The 23,566-nt window shown below is 48.6% G+C and overlaps 2 protein-coding genes across 2 annotated transcripts in view; one reads left to right on the top strand and one right to left on the bottom strand.

The window, feature by feature from the left end:
• The window catches only part of MRPL11 (mitochondrial ribosomal protein L11), a 67,551-nt gene extending 48,976 nt beyond the window's left edge, over window positions 1-18,575 (bottom strand). Inside the window, exons 1-2 of the mRNA XM_063945093.1 lie at window positions 18,351-18,575; window positions 15,793-15,888 (exon numbers count right to left, since the gene is read on the bottom strand). Of these exons, the coding sequence (XP_063801163.1) occupies window positions 15,793-15,888; window positions 18,351-18,473 (219 nt within the window). The 5' untranslated portion in view covers window positions 18,474-18,575. The remainder of the gene's footprint in view (window positions 1-15,792; window positions 15,889-18,350) is intronic.
• A 53-nt stretch (window positions 18,576-18,628) lies between these two features.
• DPP3 (dipeptidyl peptidase 3) overlaps window positions 18,629-23,566 on the top strand; it is a 173,825-nt gene continuing 168,887 nt past the window's right edge. Inside the window, exon 1 of the mRNA XM_063945092.1 lies at window positions 18,629-18,932. The gene's annotated coding sequence lies outside the window, so the exon portion shown is untranslated. The remainder of the gene's footprint in view (window positions 18,933-23,566) is intronic.

Genomic DNA, 23,566 nt, shown 5'->3' with positions numbered 1-23,566 from the left:
TTCTCCAAAAAACATAGTTCAGTGAAACCTGTGTGTTTTCTAGAGAAACAGACCCGTTTTCGCTTGAAAACGGAGCTGTTTTCGGGGGTATTGTTTCGCCTGCCTGACCCAGGTGACACAAAATCCCCGGTAAGCTTGCGCCAGCTTATCAGGGCTAATAGGATAGCCCCCAATGAACCCTATAGTCGCAGTAATTTAATAGGATACCGCCCAAAGTGGCCAGAGCATTCCAACCCAAGTCTAGTGTATTACAACTTTTCCCTCTGTGATCCATTACACAAAACATAAGCAGTAGGTGTGGAGGCATTTCTCAGACTTTAGATCATCTTTATGTATTTAGCAAAACATTCACATACCCCCCAAAAAATTGTAATAAAATAAATGAGCATTCTTCTTTAGAAATGAGACCTATTTTACATGTATTGGTCTACCAGCAAAAGAATTGCACTGCTTACAGCTGGTGCAAAACACAGCTGCCAGGCTGTTAACCAACCAGCCCCGTTCCAGCCACATAACACCAATTCTCTACTCTCTCCACTGGCTGCCTGTAAGATGGCGAATCATCTTCAAGATTGGCTTACTGAGTTTCAAAGCACTACATGACCAGGGCCCAAGGTACCTGAAGCATCTTCTGATTCCATACTGTCCAATTCCATTACTGCGATCTGTAGATGAAGGACTTTTAGCAGTACCTAAAATCTCCCGTAATTCATCTGGGGGTCAAGCTTTTAGTCATGCGACTCTGACGCTATAGAACTCACTTCCCAGCACAGTGCGAGAGGCCCCAACTATACAATTCTTCAAAAGTAGACTCAAGACTTTCCTGTTTACGCAAGCATTTCCATAATGTCCCTTTAGTATCTACATGCTTCTGTATTTTATGAAAAGCTTTTCTGTACTTCATTGTTTCTGTACTATGGGGGTCATTCAGAGTTGATCGCTAGCTGAATTTGTTTGCAGCGCAGCGATCAGGCTAAAAATCGGCAGTTCTGCGCATACGGCGCAATGCGTACGCGCGACGTACAGGCACAACGAACGATGTCGTTTTGCACAGGGTCTAGCGATGCATTTCAGTAGCACTGCTTGCCGCAGAGTGATTGACATGAAGTAGCACCTGACCGTTTTCAGGGAGTGTGCGGAAAAACGCAGGCGTGCCAGGAAAAACGCAAGCGTGGCTGAGTGAACGCTGGGCGGGTTTGTGACGTCAAATCCGGAACTGAATAGTCTGAAGTGACCGCCAGCGCTGGGTAAGTTTTGAGCTACTCTGAAACTACACAAAAATTTTTTGCAGGCGCTCTGCGATACAACCGTTCGTACTTCTGCTAAGCTAAAATACACTCCCAGTGGGCGGCGGCATAGCGTTTGCACGGCTGCTAAAAATTGCTAGCGAGCGATCAACTCGGAATGACCCCCTATATTATGCTATGTATCTGTTAATCGCCTTGAGTCCTATTGGAGAAAGAGCGCTATATAAATAAAATTATTATTATTATTATTGTGTACTGTACACTGGGTAATTACTCTAGTACAAAACACCTGCAAACGTCAAACTTTATTTATAAGCACAATATACAAACCCCTCATAACTAGGTTTTCTCTCCAAGAACAATTTTCATGGTATTTGAGGATCAATGGTTTAACGATAGGCAAAAACAAATAAATAAATACAGTACTTCATGGTTCAGTAGAACTACTGTTAACAGCCCTATCTGGGTATAAATGTTCTTCTATGGAAGTATTTTACTGATACCCCTTTCAGACACAGCATTTAGACCCAGGCCTAGACTATGTATGAACAGACCCGATCTGGGTCGGATGTCTCGGGTCGGCGACCCTGCTCTGTAACAAGGTTATTTCCCGGTCCGACCCGGATCGCTTGAAGTCTGAAAGGCATTACCGGGGTCATGATAACCTGGGTCATGCCTAAAAGGAGTTGCTTTGTGGGCACAGCATCCCTTGGAGATGACATCATCTCCAAGTGTCCACTGTTATTAGGAAGACCCAGGTCACTGGAAGACCCAGGCTCGGAGTGAACGGCAACGACCCAGGAATAACCCAGGTCCGTCATCTAGGTATTGGTGCCCATACACTTGTGTTATATCGCGTTTCGATTTCCCTTGAAGCTCCCCGTGTGATAAATTGCATCGAAAGTGCTTTTTTTTGTGCATTCAATGCGCATACAATTATGCGATTCATCGCATGCCCCTTGCGACCAGAAATGGGTGGAGTGTCCAGGAAGTGAGCTAAATAACTCACAGATCGCACATCTCAGTACGATAAATCGAATGTGGTAAAAACAGCATGTGATCGCATGTGCGGTCCGAAATATTAAGTGCAGCACATAATATCTTGAGGTGCGAGAATCGGCCAGCGTGTCCGTACATCGTATCGGGGGGACACATTCGATGCGCATACAACCCTGCGATTTATTGCACTGATGTGGTCGAAATCAAAGGGTTGTACCAGATATCTCACAAGTGTATGGAGACCATATGAAAGGGGGTAAGTACAGAAACTGCAGCTTTAACCTGTGTTCAGTGTCCTGGGTCCAAGCCGGGTTAAAAGTGGGGTTTATGTCTGACAGGGTATTATTGACATTGACTGAAGAGAAAGGGCGTTAGGAGCCATCTTCTGGTGGGCAGTATTTTATTAGTATTTAAAATCATTTATCATATAATATTATGTTAGATTACGTCAGCACCTGGAATACTCATACTATAATTATCATTCAAGCTATTATTTGCTTCCAATAGCCTTATATTTATTGAGAAGTCCATACTATAGGAGACATTTGTTTAGAATGAAGTAGGATGGAACAGAGAGAATTGGTGGGATCAGAAAGGACCACTTGTGGAAGCCTGATGTCTAAACAAGCTGACCGTGGGAGCGAGCATATCATGGGTACACACTAGACGATGTACCTAATATGACGCTCCGATCTGCGGGATCTGGCGACATATCGTCTCGTGTTTACCCAGCTTTACAGGTTAGCTTAAAAGTGGGTGGAGACATTATGTACCTGCTGACATTGTGTCAACATTTTTAACTTGTCAACATTAAGGTGTCCGCATAATGACTGATGACAAAACATACCGAAACCTTAAGAAGTGAGGGACAAGCATTCTTTTTAGAAAAAGAAAAAAGGAACAGTAAGGAGTGAAAATGCTGAAGTAGACCAAAAACCTCTGCGCCATACAAAGAAATAATAGGAAAATGAATGAAGCTCCATTAAACATTAATCAAAATGCTAAAACAAACAATAACACATTATTAAACCATGCAAACAAAACTTTGCAAGACTGCATGGATTCTCTACTGGGCGATTATCTCGACTAATATATTGAATTTGGTGAATAAAGTGATCATGGTGCATCAGCAATTTATATAGATTTTTGCATGACAATTGATATAGTACGCTACACTACAATATACTATTCAGAAAATGACAATTCTTCAACATGGTTTAAAGATAGCGAAATGGATAAAGCTTTGGTTAAAGGACAGGAAATGATGTGTTGCAGACAATGGCATAACCTAATGGTCCCTACACACTGGCAGATAACACTGAACGATATGAACGTTCTCGTCCATTAATGAACGAGAACTCGTTCATATTGTGTGTAGGCACCAACGATGAATGATGAGTGGCCTCACGCACGTTCATCATTGGTGCCCCATCGCTTATGCATGCAGGCCAATATGGACAATCTCGTCCATATTAGCATGCACTGCTATGGAGCCGGATGACAGGGGGAGTGAAGAAACTTCACTCCCCCCGTCACCATCCACCTGCCGCCGGGTCGCCCAGCGACCGCATCGGCTGTCAGGCAGCTCGGCGGCGGATCGACAAGTGTGTAGGGCCCATTACAGAAGACACTGGTAACCACTCACATACCTCTCAGATCAGTAGCTGCTCATTATACTATATGCAGAGGATAACAAGTTTTATGGTAAGAACTTACCTTTGTTAAAACTCTTTCTGCGAGGTACACTGGGCTCCACAAGGATTGGACAATGGGGTGTAGAGTAGGATCTTGATCCGAGGCACCAACAGGCTCAAAGCTTTGACTGTTCCAGGAATGCACAGCGCCGCCTCCTATATCACCCCGCCTCCCAGCACAGGAGCTCAGTTTTTAGTTAACCAGCCCAATGCAGTAGCAGGAAAAGAGACGACAACAGTTAGTAGCCACATACACCACACTCTCACGACAAGCGAAGTGTCAGCGGCTGATGCCATACCAACCCAAAGAAGCTAAGTGCGTCAGGGTGGGCGCAGGGTGGGCGCCTTGTGGAGCCCAGTGTACCTCGCAGAAAGAGTTTTAACAAAGGTAAGTTCTTACCATAAAACTCGTTTTCTGCTGCGGGGTACACTGGGCTCCACAAGGAATGGACAATGGGGATGTCCTAAAGCAGTTCCTTATGGGAGGGGACGCACTGTAGCGGGCACAAGAACCCGGCGTCCAAAGGAAGCATCTTGGGAAGCGGCAGTATCGAAGGCATAGAACCTTATGAACGTGTTCCCGAAAGACCACGTAGCTGCCTTGCACAATTGTTCAAGGGTCGCACCACGGTGGGCCGCCCAAGAAGGTCCAACAGACCGAGTAGAATGGGCCTTAATGTGAACAGGAGCAGGGAGACCAGCCTTCACATAAGCATGTGCAATCACCATTCTAATCCATCTGGCCAGGGTCTGCTTGTGAGCAGGCCAGCCATGTTTGTGAAATCAAAACAAAGAGAATCAGATTTCCTAATAGAAGCAGTTCTCTTCACATAGATACGGAGAGCCCGTACCACATCCAAAGACCGCTCTTTAGGAGACAAATCAGGAGAGACAAAGGGCGGAACCACAATCTCCTGTTTAAGGTGAAACGAAAAAACCACCGTAGGTAGATATCCGGGACGAGTCCTAAGAACCGCCCAATCACAGTGAAAAAATAAGAATTTACTTACCGATAATTCTATTTCTCGTAGTCAGTAGTGGATGCTGGGAACTCCGTAAGGACCATGGGGAATAGCGGCTCCGCAGGAGACTGGGCACAAAAGTAAAGCTTTAGGACTACCTGGTGTGCACTGGCTCCTCCCCCTATGACCCTCCTCCAAGCCTCAGTTAGGATACTGTGCCCGGACGAGCGTACACAATAAGGAAGGATTTTGAATCCCGGGTAAGACTCATACCAGCCACACCAATCACACCGTATAACCTGTGATCTGAACCCAGTTAACAGCATGATAACAGAGGAGCCTCTGGAAAGATGGCTCACAACAATAATAACCCGATTTTTGTAACAATAACTATGTACAAGTATTGCAGACAATCCGCACTTGGGATGGGCGCCCAGCATCCACTACGGACTACGAGAAATAGAATTATCGGTAAGTAAATTCTTATTTTCTCTGACGTCCTAGTGGATGCTGGGAACTCCGTAAGGACCATGGGGATTATACCAAAGCTCCCAAACGGGCGGGAGAGTGCGGATGACTCTGCAGCACCGAATGAGAGAACTCCAGGTCCTCCTCAGCCAGGGTATCAAATTTGTAGAATTTAGCAAACGTGTTTGCCCCTGACCAAGTAGCTGCTCGGCAAAGTTGTAACGCCGAGACCCCTCGGGCAGCCGCCCAAGATGAGCCCACCTTCCTTGTGGAATGGGCTTTTACAGATTTTGGCTGTGGCAGGCCTGCCACAGAATGTGCAAGCTGAATTGTACTACAAATCCAACGAGCAATAGTCTGCTTAGAAGCAGGAGCACCCAGCTTGTTGGGTGCATACAGGATAAACAGCGAGTCAGATTTCCTGACTCCAGCCGTCCTGGAAACATATATTTTCAGGGCCCTGACTACGTCCAGCAACTTGGAGTCCTCCAAGTCCCTAGTAGCCGCAGGTACCACAATAGGCTGGTTCAGGTGAAACGCTGAAACCACCTTAGGGAGAAATTGAGGACGAGTCCTCAATTCTGCCCTGTCCGTATGAAAAATTAGGTAAGGGCTTTTATAGGATAAAGCCGCCAATTCTGAGACATGCCTGGCTGAAGCCAGGGCCAACAGCATTACCACTTTCCATGTGAGATATTTTAAGTCCACAGTGGTGAGTGGTTCAAACCAATGTGATTTTAGGAACCCCAAAACTACATTGAGATCCCAAGGTGCCACTGGAGGCACAAAAGGAGGCTGTATATGCAGTACCCCCTTGACAAACGTCTGAACTTCAGGAACTGAAGCCAGTTCTTTCTGGAAGAAAATCGACAGGGCCGAAATTTGAACCTTAATGGACCCTAATTTTAGGCCCATAGACAGTCCTGTTTGCAGGAAATGCAGGAACCGACCCAGTTGAAATTCCTCTGTAGGGGCCTTCCTGGCCTCGCACCACGCAACATATTTACGCCAAATACGGTGATAATGTTGTGCGGTTACATCCTTCCTGGCTCTGATCAGGGTAGGGATGACTTCATCCGGAATGCCTTTTTTCCTTCAGGATCCGGCGTTCAACCGCCATGCCGTCAAACGCAGCCGCGGTAAGTCTTGGAACAGACAGGGTCCCTGCTGGAGCAGATCCCTTCTTAGAGGTAGAGGCCACGGGTCCTCTGTGAGCATCTCTTGAAGTTCCGGGTACCAAGTCCTTCTTGGCCAATCAGGAGCCACGAGTATAGTCCTTACTCCTCTCCTTCTTATGATTCTCAGTACCTTGGGTATGAGAGGCAGAGGAGGGAACACGTACACTGACTGGTACACCCCCGGTGTTACCAGAGCGTCCACAGCTATTGCCTGAGGGTCCCTTGACCTGGCGCAATACCTGTCTAGTTTTTTGTTGAGGCGGGACGCCATCATGTCCACCTTTGGTTTTTCCCACCGGTTCACAATCATGTGGAAGACTTCTGTCATTGCCCTCCTGCTTCTTGTGCCGCCCTGTCTGTTTACGTGGGCGACTGCCGTGATGTTGTCTGACTGGATCAGCACCGGCTGACCTTGAAGCAGAGGTCTTGCTAGGCTTAGAGCATTGTAGATGGCCCTTAGCTCCAGGATATTTATGTGAAGTGATGTCTCCAGGCTTGACCACAAGCCCTGGAAATTTCTTCCCTGTGTGACTGCTCCCCAGCCTCTCAGGCTGGCATCCGTGGTCACCAGGACCCAGTCCTGAATGCCGAATCTGCGGCCCTCTAGAAGATGAGCACTCTGCAACCACCACAGGAGAGACACCCTTGTCCTTGGTGACAAGATTATCCGCTGATGCATCTGAAGATGCGACACGGACCATTTGTCTAGCAGATCCCACTGGAAGGTTCTTGCGTGGAATCTGCCGAATGGGATTGCTTCTAAAGAAGCCACCATCTTTCCTAGGACCCTTGTGCATTGATGCACTGAGACTTGGCCTGGTTTTAGGAGATTTCTGACTAGCTCGGATAACTCCCTGGCTTTCTCCTCCGGGAGAAACACCTTTTTCTGGACTGTGTCCAGGATCATCCCTAGGAATAGAAGGCGTGTCGTCGGGATCAGCTGCGATTTTGGAATATTGAGAATCCAACCGTGCTGCCGCAGCACTATCTGAGATAGTGCTACCCCGACTTCCAACTGTTCCCTGGATCTTGCCCTTATCAGGAGATCGTCCAAGTAAGGGATAACTAAAACTCCCTTCTTTCGAAGGAGTATCATAATTTCGGCCATTACCTTGGTAAAGACCCGGGGTGCCGTGGACAATCCAAACGGCAGCGTCTGAAACTGATAGTGACAGTTCTGTACCACAAACCTGAGGTACCCTTGGTGATAAGGGTAAATTGGGACATGTAGGTAAGCATCTTTGATGTCCAGAGAGACCATATAGTCCCCTTCTTCCAGGTTTGCAATCACTGCTCTGAGTGACTCCATCTTGAATTTGAACCTTTGTATGTAAGTGTTCAAGGATTTTAGATTTAAAATTGGTCTCACCGAGCCGTCCGGCTTCGGTACCACAAATAGTGTGGAATAGTACCCCTTTCCCTGTTGCAGGAGGGGTACCTTGATTATCACCTGCTGGGAATACAGCTTGTGAATTGCTTGCAATACTGCCTCCCTGTCTGAGGGAGACGTCGGTAAAGCAGACTTTAGGAAACGGCGAGGGGGAGACGTCTCGAATTCCAATTTGTACCCCTGAGATACAACCTGAAGGATCCAGGGGTCCACTTGCGAGTGGGCCCACTGCGCACTGAACTTCTTGAGACGGGCCCCCACCGTGCCTGAGTCCGCTTGTAAAGCCCCAGCGTCATGCTGAGGACTTTGCGGAGGAGGGAGAGGGCTTTTGTTCCTGGGAACTGGCTGTTTGCTGCAGCCTTTTTCCTCTCCCTCTGCCACGGGGCAGAAATGAGGCGCCTTTTGCCCGCTTGCCCTTATGGGGCCGAAAGGACTGCGCCTGATAATACGGCGTCTTCTTAGGTTGAGAAGCTACCTGGGGTAAAAATGTGGATTTTCCAGCAGTTGCCGTGGCTACCAGGTCTGATAGACCTACCCCAAATAACTCCTCCCCCTTATAAGGCAATACTTCCATGTGCCTTTTAGAATCCGCATCACCTGACCACTGCCGCGTCCATAAACCTCTTCTTGCAGAAATGGACAGCGCGCTAACTCTTGATGCCAGTCGGCAAATATCCCTCTGTGCATCACGCATATATAAAAATGCATCTTTCAAATGCTCTATAGTCAGTAATATACTGTCCCTATCTAGGGTATCAATATTTTCAGTCAGGGAATCCGACCACGCCACGCCCGCACTGCACATCCAGGCTGAGGCGATTGCTGGTCGCAGTATAACACCCGTGTGAGTGTATATACATTTTAGGATATTCTCCTGCTTTCTATCGGCAGGTTCCTTTAGGGCGGCCGTATCAGGAGAGGGTAGTGCTACCTGTTTAGACAAGCGTGTGAGCGCTTTATCCACCCTAGGGGGTGTTTCCCAACGTGCCCTATCCTCTGGCGGGAAAGGTATGATGCCAATAACCTTTTAGGAATTATCAGTTTTTTATCGGGGGAAACCCACGCTTCATCACACACTTCATTTAATTCCTCGGATACAGGAAAAACTACAGGCAGTTTTTTCTCACCAAACATAATACCCTTTTTAGTGGTACTTGTATTATCAGAAATATGCAATACATTTTTCATTGCTTCAATCATGTAACGTGTGGCCCTACTGGAAGTCACGTTTGTCTCCTCATCATCGACACTGGAGTCAGTATCCGTGTCTGTGTCTGCCATTTGAGGTAACGGGCGTTTTAAAGCCCCTGATGGCGTTTGAGACCCCTGGACAGGCACAAGCTGAGTAGCCGGCTGTCTCATGTCGTCAACTGTCTTTCGTAAAGAACTGACACTGTCACGCAATTCCTTCCATTAACTCAGCCACTCAGGTGTCGACTCCCTAGGGGGCAATTGCTCCGCCTCCATCTCATTTTCCTCCTCAAACATGTCGACACAATCGTACCGACACACCGCACACACACCGGGAATGCTCTGATAGAGGACAGGACCCCACTAGCCCTTTGGGGAGACAGAGGGAGTGTATGCCAGCACACACCAGAGCGCTATATATAGACAGGAATACCACTATAAAACGTGCTTTTCCCTTTATAGCTGCTGTTATTATTAGAACTGCGCCAAATTAGTGCCCCCCTCTCTTTTTTACCCTTTTCTGTAGTGCAGGACTGCAGGGGAGAGTCAGGGAGACGTCCTTTCAGCGGAGCTGTGATGGAAAATGGCGCCGTGTGCTGAGGAGATAGGCTCCGCCCCCTTCTCGGCTGCCTTTTCTCCCGCTTTTTGGTGAGTTCTGGCAGGGGTTAAAATACATCCATATAGCCCTGGGGGTTATATGTGGTGTATTTTCGCCAGCCAAGGTGTTTACATTGCTGCTCAGGGCGCCCCCCCCTAGCGCCCTGCACCCTCAGTGACCGAAGTGTGAAGTGTGCCAAGTAACAATGGCGCACAGCTGCAGTGCTGTGCGCTACCTTGTTGAAGACTGATGTCTTCTGCCGCCGATTTTTCCGGACCTCTTCTTGCTTCTGGCTCTGTAAGGGGGCCGGCGGCGCGGCTCTGGGACCGGACTCCGAGGCTGGGCCTGTGTTCGGTCCCTCTGGAGCTAATGGTGTCCAGTAGCCTAAGAAGCCCAAGCTGGCTGCAAGCAGGCAGGTTCGCTTCTTCTCCCCTTAGTCCCTCGATACAGTGAGCCTGTTGCCAGCAGGTCTCACTGAAAATAAAAAACCTAAAACTAAACTTTCACTAAGAAGCTCAGGAGAGCCCCTAGTGTGCACCCTTCTCGGCCGGACACAAAAATCTAACTGAGGCTTGGAGGAGGGTCATAGGTGGAGGAGCCAGTGCACACCAGGTAGTCCTAAAGCTTTACTTTTGTGCCCAGTCTCCTGCGGAGCCGCTATTCCCCATGGTCCTTACGGAGTTCCCAGCATCCACTAGGACGTCAGAGAAATCAGGTATGTGGAACTACAAGACAAGGCAACCAGATCCGACACTCTTCTAGCAGAGGCAATAGCCAGCAAGAACACCACCTTAAGGGAAAGCCACTTAAGGTCAGCTGAACCAAGGGGTTCAAACGGAGGCTCCTGCAACGGCTCAAAAACCACCGACAAGTCCCAAAGGAGCCACAGGCGGGACATAGGGAGGTTGGATACGCAACACACCCTGAGTGAAAGTATGAACATCAGGCAAAGTCGCAATTTTTCTCTGAAACCACACCGACAAGGCAGAAATATGAACCTTTAGGGAGGCCAGACGCAGGCCCAACTCAAGGCCTTGCTGCAAAAAAGCCAAAAGCTTGGCTGTACTAAACTTGGAAACGTCATAATTGTTAGATGCGCACCAAACAAAGTAGGAATGCCAGACCCTATGGTAAATCCGAGCAGAGGCCGGTTTCCGGGCCCGCAACATAGTTTGAATGACCTCTTCAGAAAAACCCTTAGACCTCAAGACGGAAGCTTCAAGAGCCACGCCGTCAAAGACAGCCGGGCTAGGTCCTGGTAGACACAGGGGCCCTGAACGAGGAGGTCTGGGCGTTGTGGAAGTAGAATTGGACGCTCTGACGATAGGCCCTGAAGGTCTGAGAACCAGTGCCGTCTTGGCCACGCCGGAGCTATGAGAAGCAGATTTCCTTTTTCTTGCTTGAACTTCCGAATTACCCTGGGCAGGAGTGACACCGGAGGGAACACATACGGCATCCGAAACTTCCACGGCACCGCCAGCGCATCCACGAATGCTGCTCGAGGATCCCTTGTCCTTGCTCCGAAGACCGGAACCTTGTAATTGTGTCGAGACGCCATCAGATCCACGTCTGGAAGACCCCACTTTTCCACGAGGAGTTGAAACACTTCTGGATGGAGGCCCCACTCGCCGGCATGCACGTCCTGACGACTGAGAAAGTACGCTTCCCAATTCAGGACTCCCGGAATGAATATTGCCGATATGGCCGGTAGATGGCGTTCCACCCAACGTAGAATCCGTGAGACTTCCTTCATTGCCAAACGGCTTCGAGTGCCGCCTTGATGATTTATGTAAGCCACTGTGGTGGCGTTGTCCGACTGTACGTGAACAGGACGGTTCTGAATTAAATGCTGGGCCAGGTTCAACGCATTGAAGACAGCCCGCAATTCCAGAATGTTGATTGAGAGTAGAGATTCCTCCTTGGTCCACCGACCCTGAAGGGAGTGTTGCTCCAGAACCGCGCCCCAACCTCTTAGACTGGCATCTGTCGTCAACAGGACCCAGTTGGATATCCAGAAGGGACGACCCCTGCACAATTGTTGGTCCCGGAGCCACCAGTGTAGCGACAGACGGACCTTCGGAGTCAAGAAGATCATTTGAGATCTGATCCGGTGAGGCAGGCCGTCCCACTTGGCTAGAATCAGCCTCTGGAGGGGGCGAGAATGGAATTGAGCATACTCCACCATGTCGAATGCTGACACCATTAGGCCCAGCACCTGCATTGCCAAATGTATCGACACTTGCGGACGAGAAAGGAAGCAACGAATCCTGTCCTGAAGCTTCAGGACTTTCTCCTGAGACAAGAACAACCTCTGGTTGTGAGTGTCCAACAACGCTCCCAGGTGCACCATGCTCTGAGCAGGGACCAGGGAGGATTTCTTCCAGTTGATGACCCACTCGTGGGCTTGTAGAAATCGGACCGTTATATCCAGATGACGTAGGAGAAGATCTGGGGAATTTGCCAGGATTAACAAGTCGTCCAGATATGGCAGTATCCTGACCCCTTGACGGCGGAGTACCACCGTCATCACCGCCATAACTTTGGGGAAGACTCGCGGAGCCGCTGTTAAACCAAAAGGTAACGCCCAAAACTGGTAATGCAGGTTGCCAATAGCGAACCTCAGGTATTGTTGATGTGACACTGCTATAGTACTATGCAGGTAAGCATCCTGTATTTCCAGGGAGACCATGTAGTCCCCAGGTTCCAAGGCCAGAACTATAGAGCGAAGGGTTTCCATACGGAACTTGGAAACCCTCACAAACCTGTTCAATGCCTTTAGGTTGAAAATGGGCCAGGAGGGCCCATTCGGTTTCGGGACTAGAAACAGCGGAGAATAGTACCCCCGGCCCCTCTGAGCAAGAGGCACCTGTACTATGACTCCTGTATCCAGGAGGGTCTGTACCACCGAGTGTAGAGTTTTTGCCTTTGTCTGGTCTAAAGGGACGTCTGTCTGGCAAAATCGATGAGGGGGTCGGTATTTGAAGGCTATGGCGTAACCTCGAGTGACGACTTCCCGTACCCAGGCATCTGAAGTGGTCTTCAACCATTCCTGGGTATACCCTAGAAGCCGGCCCCCCACCCTGGGATCCCCCAGGGGAAGGCCCGCCCCGTCATGCGGCAGGCTTATCAGTCTTGGCAGCTGGCTGACGGGCAGCCCAGGCTCTTTTGGGCTTCGGCTTACCAGGTTTGGAAGTGCGGGCCTGCTTATGGTACGCCTGACCTTTTGCTTTACCTGAAGGACGAAAGGACGTACCTTTAGCCTTCGACACAGAAGGAGTGGTATTAGGCAGACAGCCAGTTTTGGCAGTAGTAAAGTCAGCCACTAGCTTATTTAAGTTCTCCCCAAACAGAATATCTCCCTTGAAAGGGAGTACCTCCAGGGTTTTTCTAGAGTCCAGATCCACAGACCAGGATCTCAGCCACAATATCCGGCGAGCCAGGACTGACGTAGTAGAGGCCTTGGCTGCTAGGATACCGGCATCAGAAGCCGCCTCTTTAATATATTGAGAATCTGTGACAATATATGACAAGCATTGTCTAGCATGGTCAGAGGAGATTTCAGCTTCTAACTCCAAGGCCAATGCTTCAATAGCCTCTGCAGCCCATGTAGCTGCATTAGTGGGCCTTTCTGCAGCACCCGTGATGGTGTAAATCGATTTCAGACAACCCTCCACACGTTTATCCGTAGGCTCTTTTAGAGACGTGAAGGTAGTGACAGGTAGAGCTGAGGAAACCACCATCCTAGCCACATGTGAGTCCACTGGAGGAGGCGTTTCCCAATTTTTAGACAGCTCTGGCGCGAGGGGATAGCGAGCCAGCATCTTCTTTTGAGGCACAAACTTCGTACCCGGGTTTTCCCAGGGTTCTTGACGTATATCCACTAGGTGGTCAGAGTGAGGTAAAACTTGCTTAACCACCTTCTGACGCTTGAACCTATCTGGTTTCTTAGGAGGGACAGATGGCTCCGGATCATCCGTAATCTGCAGAATTAACTTAATAGCCTCCAAAAGATCAGGAACATCCACATGAGAACTACCCTCCCCATCAGCCGTATCTGAGTCAGAACCTGAGGGGTCAGTATATGTGCCGTCCTCATCAGACGAGGTGTCAGTGACAGCAATGGATTGTGAGGAGATAAGCGCTCGCTTAAAGGACCTCTTGGGCAAGCGTTGGTGAGACTTTTTAGTAGTCAAGGACTGGTTCAACTTCTTTAATTGAGCAGATAAATCGTCCGCCCACGGCGGGTTAGCTGCAGGGACCACATACGGTTGTACCGGCATTGGGGGTCCCATAGGGGGGAGTTAGTTTATGAACTAGCGTATGCAGAAGCATGGAAAAAGCGGCCCACGGTGGGTCAGTATGTGCCTCCGTTGCCACAGTCCCACTGGGGGGCAAGGAGCCCCCAGAACCAGAGCCCACAGCTGCTATATTCTCCTCATATGGCTCCGTGGCGTCGGCTCCGTGGCGTCAGCAACATCGGCAGTGTGTTCAGCCCCAGAACCGTTACCCTCAGAAGCAGACATGATATAACTTGCAGTATGAGGTTAACACAATACAATTATTAGCAGCACTATACCTCTAAACCCAAACCCCTGCGCAGTGTAGTCAGCACTAGCAGAGATAAAGGAGAGATATGGTGACTAAATCACAGAGAAAAATACACAATACAGTATATCTTTGTGAAAATCCTATATTAGATAACACCTGACGCTCCAAGCCCCCTCAGGTTATAGAATATAGGGATAGCAGGTTGAGTGAAAGACACGAAATGGACACCACTCAGCTATCAAATGCACACACAGAAAGTCACAGTTTGTACAATGCAGAGGTTATTACTGACAATAATACTGCACTGGACTAGCTTACACAGCTATATAACAATAGATATAACAGTACACAGTAAGAACTGGATGTATATCACAGGGTAATTGTACTATAAAACCCTGACTAAATGAACGCTTTCCTAACTATCACTGTCTAAAAAGGCAAGTAGAATACTTAAGTGTCATGTAAAGGCACAGCGCTGACAACCAGGCGGCTTTACATAGGAGGATTTGCCCAAGCAGTCCCAGGAACTGTGAGCTGAGGGATAATGGCGCCGCAGACACTGACAGGGAGTGAGGAAAAGACAGAAATGCAGCTCCAGGGCAGGAACACTTGTTAGAAATGGCGCCCTGGGGCTGGGGGAGGGGCTTCAGGTCTAAGCCTTATCCCCTCTGCTGGCAAAACCACCGGGTACTATGGGCGATATAAGAATTGGTTTAGAGAGAAAACCTGACCTGCGCCAATGCCCGGGATCGCCTGTACTGCCACAGTGTCCACCGCCAGCGCGTGCGGCCCGCCTCCCACTGACCGCGCCGGATCGCGATAAAGACCGGGTCCCGCAAGCGGGACCCACTTACCACCTCCCGAAGCGCGGCCTCGCGATCCTGGAGAGCCCCAGCCTTGTGTGTCTAACGTGAAGAAAACCGGAGCCTCCGCTGTAGGTACCCGGCAACCAGGGCTCGGGAGTGTACAGCGCCGCTGGGGAGAGCTAGAGCTGCAGCAGTGAATGTCACAAGACATTTACCACCGCTGCTGCCCTCGAAGTCTTCACGTTTTACCTCATAAAAAGCTTTTCTTAGGGCTGCTTGGAGCAGCCCCTCTGTTAAGTGCCTGCTTACTGCAGCACCAACTTACAAAACTGAGCTCCTGTGCTGGGAGGCGGGGTGATATAGGAGGCGGCGCTGTGCATTCTGGGAACAGTCAAAGCTTTGAGCCTGTTGGTGCCTCGGATCAAGATCCTACTCTACACCCCATTGTCCAATCCTTGTGGAGCCCAGTGTACCCCGCAGCAGAAATAGAGATTTCTAACAATGTTAATACCCAAGGAGGGGTAAGTGAAATACATGAGTTAAGGAAAATTAAAGACATGGACTGAAGTGTGACATTTTAAATAAAACATGTGGGAGAGGTGTCCAAAGTCAGTCATAAAATTAAGAAAACATAAGATGAGAAGTTGTATAATCTACCAGGTAGACTAAGAACAACAAACTACGAAGTCTCAGCGTACTTCAGACACTCACATTAACAAGAATCTTAACACGCAATGGGACGCCATCAATAATGTCTTTGGTCTTCTCATTGAACTCCTTACAAAACTGTCCAATTGGGACACCCCTCTGTTGACAAGAAAGGGAAGACAGAATTGAAGAAATGCAATATAATAATTCTGCAAACACTTAACACAGTGTTGACAACAGACAAAACCTGAATTAGTACAGGAAGCAGGATATCCGATATACCTATGGAATAAACATGTCACTGGGGCCGGATTCAATTAGCCACGCTAATTACCACGCGATGAAAAGTGCTTGCAGCCTCGGACTTTCACACCCAGAGCTATTCAATTACAAGCCCTTGTGGGTTAACACGTTGGTGGCACCCACAATAAGGGCAGAAAAAGCCCCACTTACCGTGTTAATTGAACAGCCCTGGCCACTGCTACAAACCTGTGGTAATCAGTGTGGCTAACTGAATTCAGCCCATAGATTGTACTCTAGCAGGTAGCTAGAACTAATGAAGCACCAACTTAGAATCAATGTCAAGACACAGACCATTTTAATTATAGAGTGTGACAGCTGTGTTCTATGTAATATACAGTCATTGGGGGAGATTCAAATGTTTCAAAAGTCAGTTGGGAGTCTCTTTTTTCCCATCTAATAGACAGGAAAAAACAGACAACCAACTGACTTTTCAAACATTTGAATTCCACCCATTAGATGAATTACACAGAATGTTTGAGAAATAAGATTCCCTGTACTTGGGAGTAATGTTCTGATAACATTAATAAGGGGGACATGTACTAAGCAGTGATAAAAGTGGAGAAGTGAGCCAGTGGAGAAGTTGCCCATGGCTACCAATCAGCATTGATGTAACATTTAGAATTTGCATACTATAAACATATACAGAGCAGCTGAATGGTGGCCATTGGCAACTTCTCCACTCTTTACACTGCTTAGTACATGTCCCCTTGAATTACAATAAAAAATCATGCAGAATTTAATCATCAGATTTAGGAAGGACCTTTACAGGCAGTAGGATGAATTGCTCAGTGATCACGTCAGTGATAATGACCGCATGGTAGCAAGCGTATTTCTGTTTTTTTTTTTAAAGCTTTATGGGCCCTACACATATGGCAATGTGCCGCCGAGGTGGCCGACGGGCGACCCGGCGGCGGGGGGGGCAGTGACGGGGGGAATGAAGTTTCTTCACTCCCCCCGTCACCCGGCTCCATAGACGTGCAGGCAAATATGGACGAGATCGTCCATATTGGCCTGCATGCACAGCCGACGGGGGACCAGCGATGAACGAGCGCGGGGCCGCGCATCGTTCATCGCTGGAGCCTCCACACTGAAAGATATGAACGAGTTCTCGTTCATTTATGAACGAGATCGTTCATATCTTTCAAAAAATCGGCATGTGTGTAGGGCCTATAAGAGATAAAGGTTTCTCAGATGCCAAATTTTATAGAACATTTCTAGAAGAGTTCTGTAACTGTGATAATACATCTCACGTGCAGGGCCCTCTCCCCTCTTAGACTATTTTCTACTCCATATTCCCTTCAATGGCACCGAACCCTCGGTTTCTGCCACCCTTATGTTTATTTTAGTGTCCTGTCCCGTTATGCAGAAATTTATATACATTGTTTTATACTGTAAGTCGCTGTTTTCTTGATTTGCTCATTTATGTACTTTGTTAGGTGCTGCGGAACCTGTGACAGAAGCGGCATTTTACATCTGCATTACTACAGGTGGGTACACGTGGTACGAAGCATCGGACGCTCCTCGGCTCCACATACTGGGCAGCTATACACATGGAGTGATCCGGTGCACAACCGTCCACTATGCCGACCACCCCCCTCACCACACACAGCACTGCATGGGATCGGCAGCCGCTTTCCCTGACCTTTTGAACATACAGTAACGGGCCCTACACATTTGTCGATCTGCCGCCGAGTTGCCAGACGGTGGATACGGCCGACCTGGCGGCGGGGGGACTGAAGTTTCTTTATTCCACCCGTCTCCATAGCAGTGCATGCTAATATGGACGAGATTGTCCATATTGGCCTGCATGCATAAGCGACAGGGCACCAATAATGAAGGAGCGTGGGCCTGCGCATCGTTCATCGTTGGTGCCTACACACAGAACGATATGAACGAGTTCTCTGTCATTAATGAACGACAATGTTCATATCGTCCTGTTTTATCTGCCAGTGTGTAGGGCCCTCTAAGATCAGGGGAAGTGACGGATGACCCCACAGGAGCACACCACGCACGATATTGTGCATACACACAGAACGATTGGTCGTCTGATCGATCAGGAAAGACCCGATTGTTGGACAAAGCAATCCGTGTGTATGCACCTAAACATTTGCCAATGTAGTAATTGAAGAAAAAATAAAAACTACTATTGGCAGGTGTGTGGCACCAATCTCTTTGGCCGGGATGAAAAGTTCTGCAGGTGTGTACCCGCTTAGGGTGTATGTGGGATTACTATGGTAGATATACTGAATGTGACCTGATCTAGATCAGCCATGGATACAGTTACTCAGCTTTACGCAAGGAGACAGAGCGGTGCAGACCTGTCCCAAGGTGGGACCCAGAGGAGGTCCTGGTGCGGCCTGCCCGGCTCCCAGCAGCGCGCGGATCACGCCAGCGACGTCGGCTCTCTTTGCAACTTTGGCAGCACGTGAGGCCTTAGACATAGCGAGTGCGGGGCAGCAGCTGTAGCTTTCGGGTGCCTACCCGGCACTAGCCTGTGGTGACCCGGCGGAAGGTCGCGCTGCGCCGATGACGTACTGCCCGCGTCACATGCCGGCCAACGTCAGGCTGGAGCGCAGAAAGCAGATCCCTCCCCTAGTATGCTGAGCGGCTGACGTTCACTTCCTATAGTAGACGTCAGTGCTGCGCGTCTCTCGGTCGCGTCACGCGTAGTGCCGGGCGCTAGGCAGCAGGGGGAGTATAGCCGTGAGTCAGAGATACTGTATCTTGGGACAGGTGAGCAGAACCCGGTCCCGCAGCCTCCCTACCTGACTGACCGCCTACTGTTGCTGCTATCCCAGCCATAGCCGCCTGTTGTCCAGGAGCCGGTCACTGATACTTTCGATAAAGCCGGAACTTTTAAGAAGGCGTGTCATCCTTGTATAGCACAGGGGAGCACATTGGTAAGTAGTAACAATACGCGCATCTAACAGGGTCTGTACATAAGCCGTACAGTATTCACCACTGAGGTCACAAGCTCAGGATGTCACACGTGTCCAGACAAGATGATATATATTTCAAGTTCAGAATATGGTACCCCCTGGATTAGCATAACTAATGTCCTGCTTCAGGACATCATTAAGCTTGTTCAGAACATTACAACATATACCCTTTGGACTCGGTGGTTTGCGCCACAGGTTACTATTTCCAATAGGTTGTGTCTGTTACCTTCGTGGTAAGGACCTGGACGTGACAAAACGAGAGTGCAGGAGAGAACTTCCGCCCTTACAGCTCCTAAATGTTTTCTTCGTTCTCCGTTTGGGGGAGGTTTTTTTTCTATACAGTGTTGGACCCTCGCGGGCTCGCTTCGCTCGCCACGCTTCGGCCTCGGTGTCTCACTCCGCTTCGCTCGCCACACTTTTCTATTCCAAATAGATTGTGACATGATGGACCCAGGGGGTTATGGGAAAGGTCCTCTCCACGAAGGTAAACTAGATGCTACCATATCGAATAGATGTACAAAACTACTAGCCCAGAGGACCCATATTCTGAAATTGAACATTTTTGTTTAATAAAGAAATCATCAATTCAGCACGTGTGATTACAGATGTAGCCGCACTCATACAAGCTGCGGCTGTTCGCACTCGTAACCTGTTTGTCACAGTGCATGCACAGGGGCATGTGAGTATATTTGCACCTGTGACCTATTCACTCTGCATTGTGAACTGCGTTGTACCTGCGGTGCGTGCATGCTGGTAAGATGAGCATTGCTACATCTGTATCTGGTGTCCACCACGTTGAATACAGGTGCAGGCAATGTGTAACTGTCAGGATCCCATACATATATGTGTACAAATGAGTAAAGTTTAAATTTCCAGAGCGAACCAAAACAGGTGTAGGATGGTATTAAATAAAGAGCCATTTCTTCCAGTCGACCACAGCATATATATGGAGCATGCTCAAGACTTTATACATCTGACCTATAAGCTTGACCATGTGCACATGAGCTAATGATAGTTGAAGGGATCTCTGAAGGAAGGAGATCAAAAACTACTTTGGTTCCTGCCTGAATCCAGAAGCAGTAACTGCGTCCTCATTCCATTGCTAACATTCCTCGTGTCATCACCGACTTTTAACAGGGTAGGAGCAGTCCTGACTAGCTGTCCTATTACATAGGATACACCCTAACCTCCTTAAACCTAAGCTGCTATTAGAGATTAATAGCCTAGGATTTAATAGGTCAAAGGAATCCATAATTAGTCCCTCACGTAAGTGAATAAAGAAATAAAACATTTATACATAAAAGACCTGATCAATCTCCTTTCAGTATGGAGCAACTCTCAGTCATCTGTCTTTCGCCATATACAAGTTACTACCTCCCTTGGTGGATGAAGGATGAGAATCTTGTACAGGGTAGCTCTTTTACTTTTATGGCATTTGACAGTTGTGATGGCAAATGCCAGCCCTCAAGGCTGTCCAACTGTTGCACTTTATTTCTATTTTCAGGATTTAAGGTCCCCATAAATTCTGAAAATGTGTCCTAGCACATGATTTAAAGTTCAGTCTTTTTATACTCCAAACTGGTCTTATTTTCAAGGTTTCTGTAATCATAGATCATGGATGATTTAATCTATTTTTGTGGGCAGAAATTATTCCACCTGGTTCCTCAAATAAATCCATGGAAACATTACCTTTACTAGACTAAGAGCCGTGCTAAACACTCCAGTTTAGGGGCAACTGCTTTTATTGGCAAATCCCATCAATATTCAGCATTGAAGTGCACAATACCAGTCGGATGTACAAAGGACTCCATTGCAGTGAAGAATACCACAAGGATCTTGTGTGCATGGAGCCCACCGTTTATTTGTAAGGGACACTATCACTGTGTCTCTGCCGCCGCATACAGTGTCACTCCCGAAATTGCATGAACCATGTGGGACTTGTTTTACTGTACACAAAGAACTTATTTACACTGTAAAGCTTTACAGTACTTATAAGTGACTGGCCTGCTTGCCAGGGCTTGCTATTGTATACAGTAGTATTCTTTAGTGACGTATCCATCTGTCACTATTGTTTTAACATTGTAGTTTTCATTAGTGAAGTAATCGTCACCCAGTGATGATGCTGTGTATTGCATGCTGTGGATTCTCTTGTGCCTTAGTATAATATGTCTTTTTAGTAAGAAAGGCACTCACCAGGCTTCCAAGAGTTGCAGAAAAAGTTGATCAAACCTCACATCAGTGGCAAACTGTCAACGTTTAGGTCCCACACTGGACCTTTCTCAAGACCAGAAGTGCAGCAGTCAGGTTCACAATCCAAAATGACAGTCTATGTGGAACTACGAATAGCCATCAAGCCACTCCCCTAGAAATTCAACCAATCATCTACTACTCGCTGATTACCCTCTGCTCAATAAACTAGTGTATCTGGCCCCACTCATGTAAATAACAATCTACTCACCTATTGCCACCTCGGGGTGGTGGGGGGATCCAGTCAATGAGCATACACGAAGCGTAGATATGTTTCATCTGAGTAAAGTGCATTGCCACTAGTTTGTCGGTCTTGCCGCTGCTGAGTGACAGCTGCCGGTGGGATGCGTTTCACGATGCGCTCCACGGCTGCATCGACTGAACGGAAGTTGTCAGCATCTCTACCGTCTACAGCGGAAGTGCCTTGCACCATGCGTTCCACCACAGGGATTTGCCGGGCAGGTTGGCGGACAAACTGTATAATTTTCCTTTTTCAGTAGTTTTATTTATTGGTGAGTAGATTGTTATTTACATGAGTGGGGCCGTATACACTAGTTTATTGAGCAGAGGGTAATCACCCAGTGGTAGCTGATTGGTTGAATTTCTAGGGGAGTGGCTTGTTGGGTACTTGTAGTTCCACAGGGACTGTCATTTTGGATTGTGAACCTGACTGCTGCACTTCTGGTCTTGAGAAAGGTCCAGTGTAACACCGAAACGTTGACCCTGTGTTTGCCGCTCATGTGAGGTGTAAACTTTTTCGCAACTATCACAAGCCTGGTGATTGCTTTCCTTGCTAAAAAGAAAGATATTGATATAGGGACCCTGCTGGAGCAGGTGAGTCTCTGGATTTCTTTTTCATCCACTAAGGGGCACTGGACCAAAGGCTTTAACGCTGGGTGTAGGCTGCCTGGGAGCAGACGGGCATCAAAAGGGTTACTTTTAAGTAGTCAGCAGGCCTTGCCTCCCTTTACCCTGCCCCCGCTGACAGACCCACCAGTTTTTCTTTTGGTGTCGCAGGAGCAGCACCGTTGTTTAGAGATGGCTGTTAAAACAGCCATGGTTACTTTTTTTTTTTTCTTCTTTGTCCAGCGCTCAGAGCGGAATGCTGGCGCACTTAGAGCCCAGCATGCCAGCCCCAGCACCCGGACTCCGGTGGCAACGTCGGTAATGGAGCCGGGGTCTTCCACCGGGGGAGGCTAACGAAATGCTCAGTAGCCTCCCCCACAACCGCAACGGGTTCCGGAGGGTGAGTAGACCGGCGACATGCGGCGATACCCTCCTGCTGAAGGGAGCTAGCGGGGGAAGGGGGGGTGGGGACAGATGAGTGGGTGCCCAGTGCTCTGCGCCTGTTTTCCACTAGACCACCAGGGCATCAGCCAGCAGGGTAGGTGGGCATAACATCTGAGGGGATAGGGTGCCAGCCTGCAGCCACTCCCCCGACGCAGGACAGACCAGTAGCTTGCTCAAGGTCTGCTCCTGGGCTATATCTCCTCCCTCCTCTTCCAATCCCTCCCCTTCAATGCTCGGCAGCCATTTCAGAGCACATGCTGGCTGGGAGTTGATGAGAGAGGAGGGTCTGGCCACTGTCTCCCCTGTACCCTGCTACTGCAGCCGGGTTCAGTCATTTTCTTCTGCCTGCTGATATCACAGGACAGTTGAGTAGCTTGGCTCCTCTTCTACCATTTGAGTGGATGAGTAACTGTGTGTGTGTGTTTTAACACTGTGTGGAGCTTGATCGCACGATTCTTGCACAAGGACTTGTTTCAGCATAGGTTCCTCAGGGACAGGCCGCTGCTAATTAAGGGTCACTTTTAGAATATACAGTGCTGTTTTCCAGTATATTGTGCAATGTCATCCAGGGGAAAAAAGGTGGTCACACCTGAGCCTCCCACTTGTGCTGCGTGTTATGCTGTTTTGTCTCCTCAGGATCCCCAGGACACTGGCAGATGCAGAGCCTGCGTGGTAGTACCACCGCAACAGGATCCTCCACCGGTTCCTCAGGGTCCAGCGTGGACAACCACACTGACGCAGGTTATGACGCAAGCAGCAGGTGGCTCCGCTAATGGCACTGCCGTTAACTTCAGTACAAGGTCAGTCATGTATAAATCCGCCCCCACAGGTGGATTCCCCATGGGTTAACACTCTTTCACAATCAGTCCAGGGATTATCTCCGGTATCTGCTTCCATGCAACAATTTTTGGATAGAGGGAAGCGTCCCAGGCTGACGCGCACTTCTAGCGTAACTGCTACCCTACGCTCAGGTGGTTTGGACTCGGACATCCCAGATTCTGACCAAGAAAGCAGGTCAGGGGAGTCTGATGCGGATGCAGCTTCAGGTCTAGGAGATT

The sequence above is a fragment of the Pseudophryne corroboree genome, chromosome 11, assembly GCF_028390025.1.
Source record: "Pseudophryne corroboree isolate aPseCor3 chromosome 11, aPseCor3.hap2, whole genome shotgun sequence".
Taxonomy (NCBI): domain Eukaryota; kingdom Metazoa; phylum Chordata; class Amphibia; order Anura; family Myobatrachidae; genus Pseudophryne; species Pseudophryne corroboree.
Note: the sequence above shows the minus strand (reverse complement) of the source record. Positions and strands in the feature narration are given on the sequence as shown.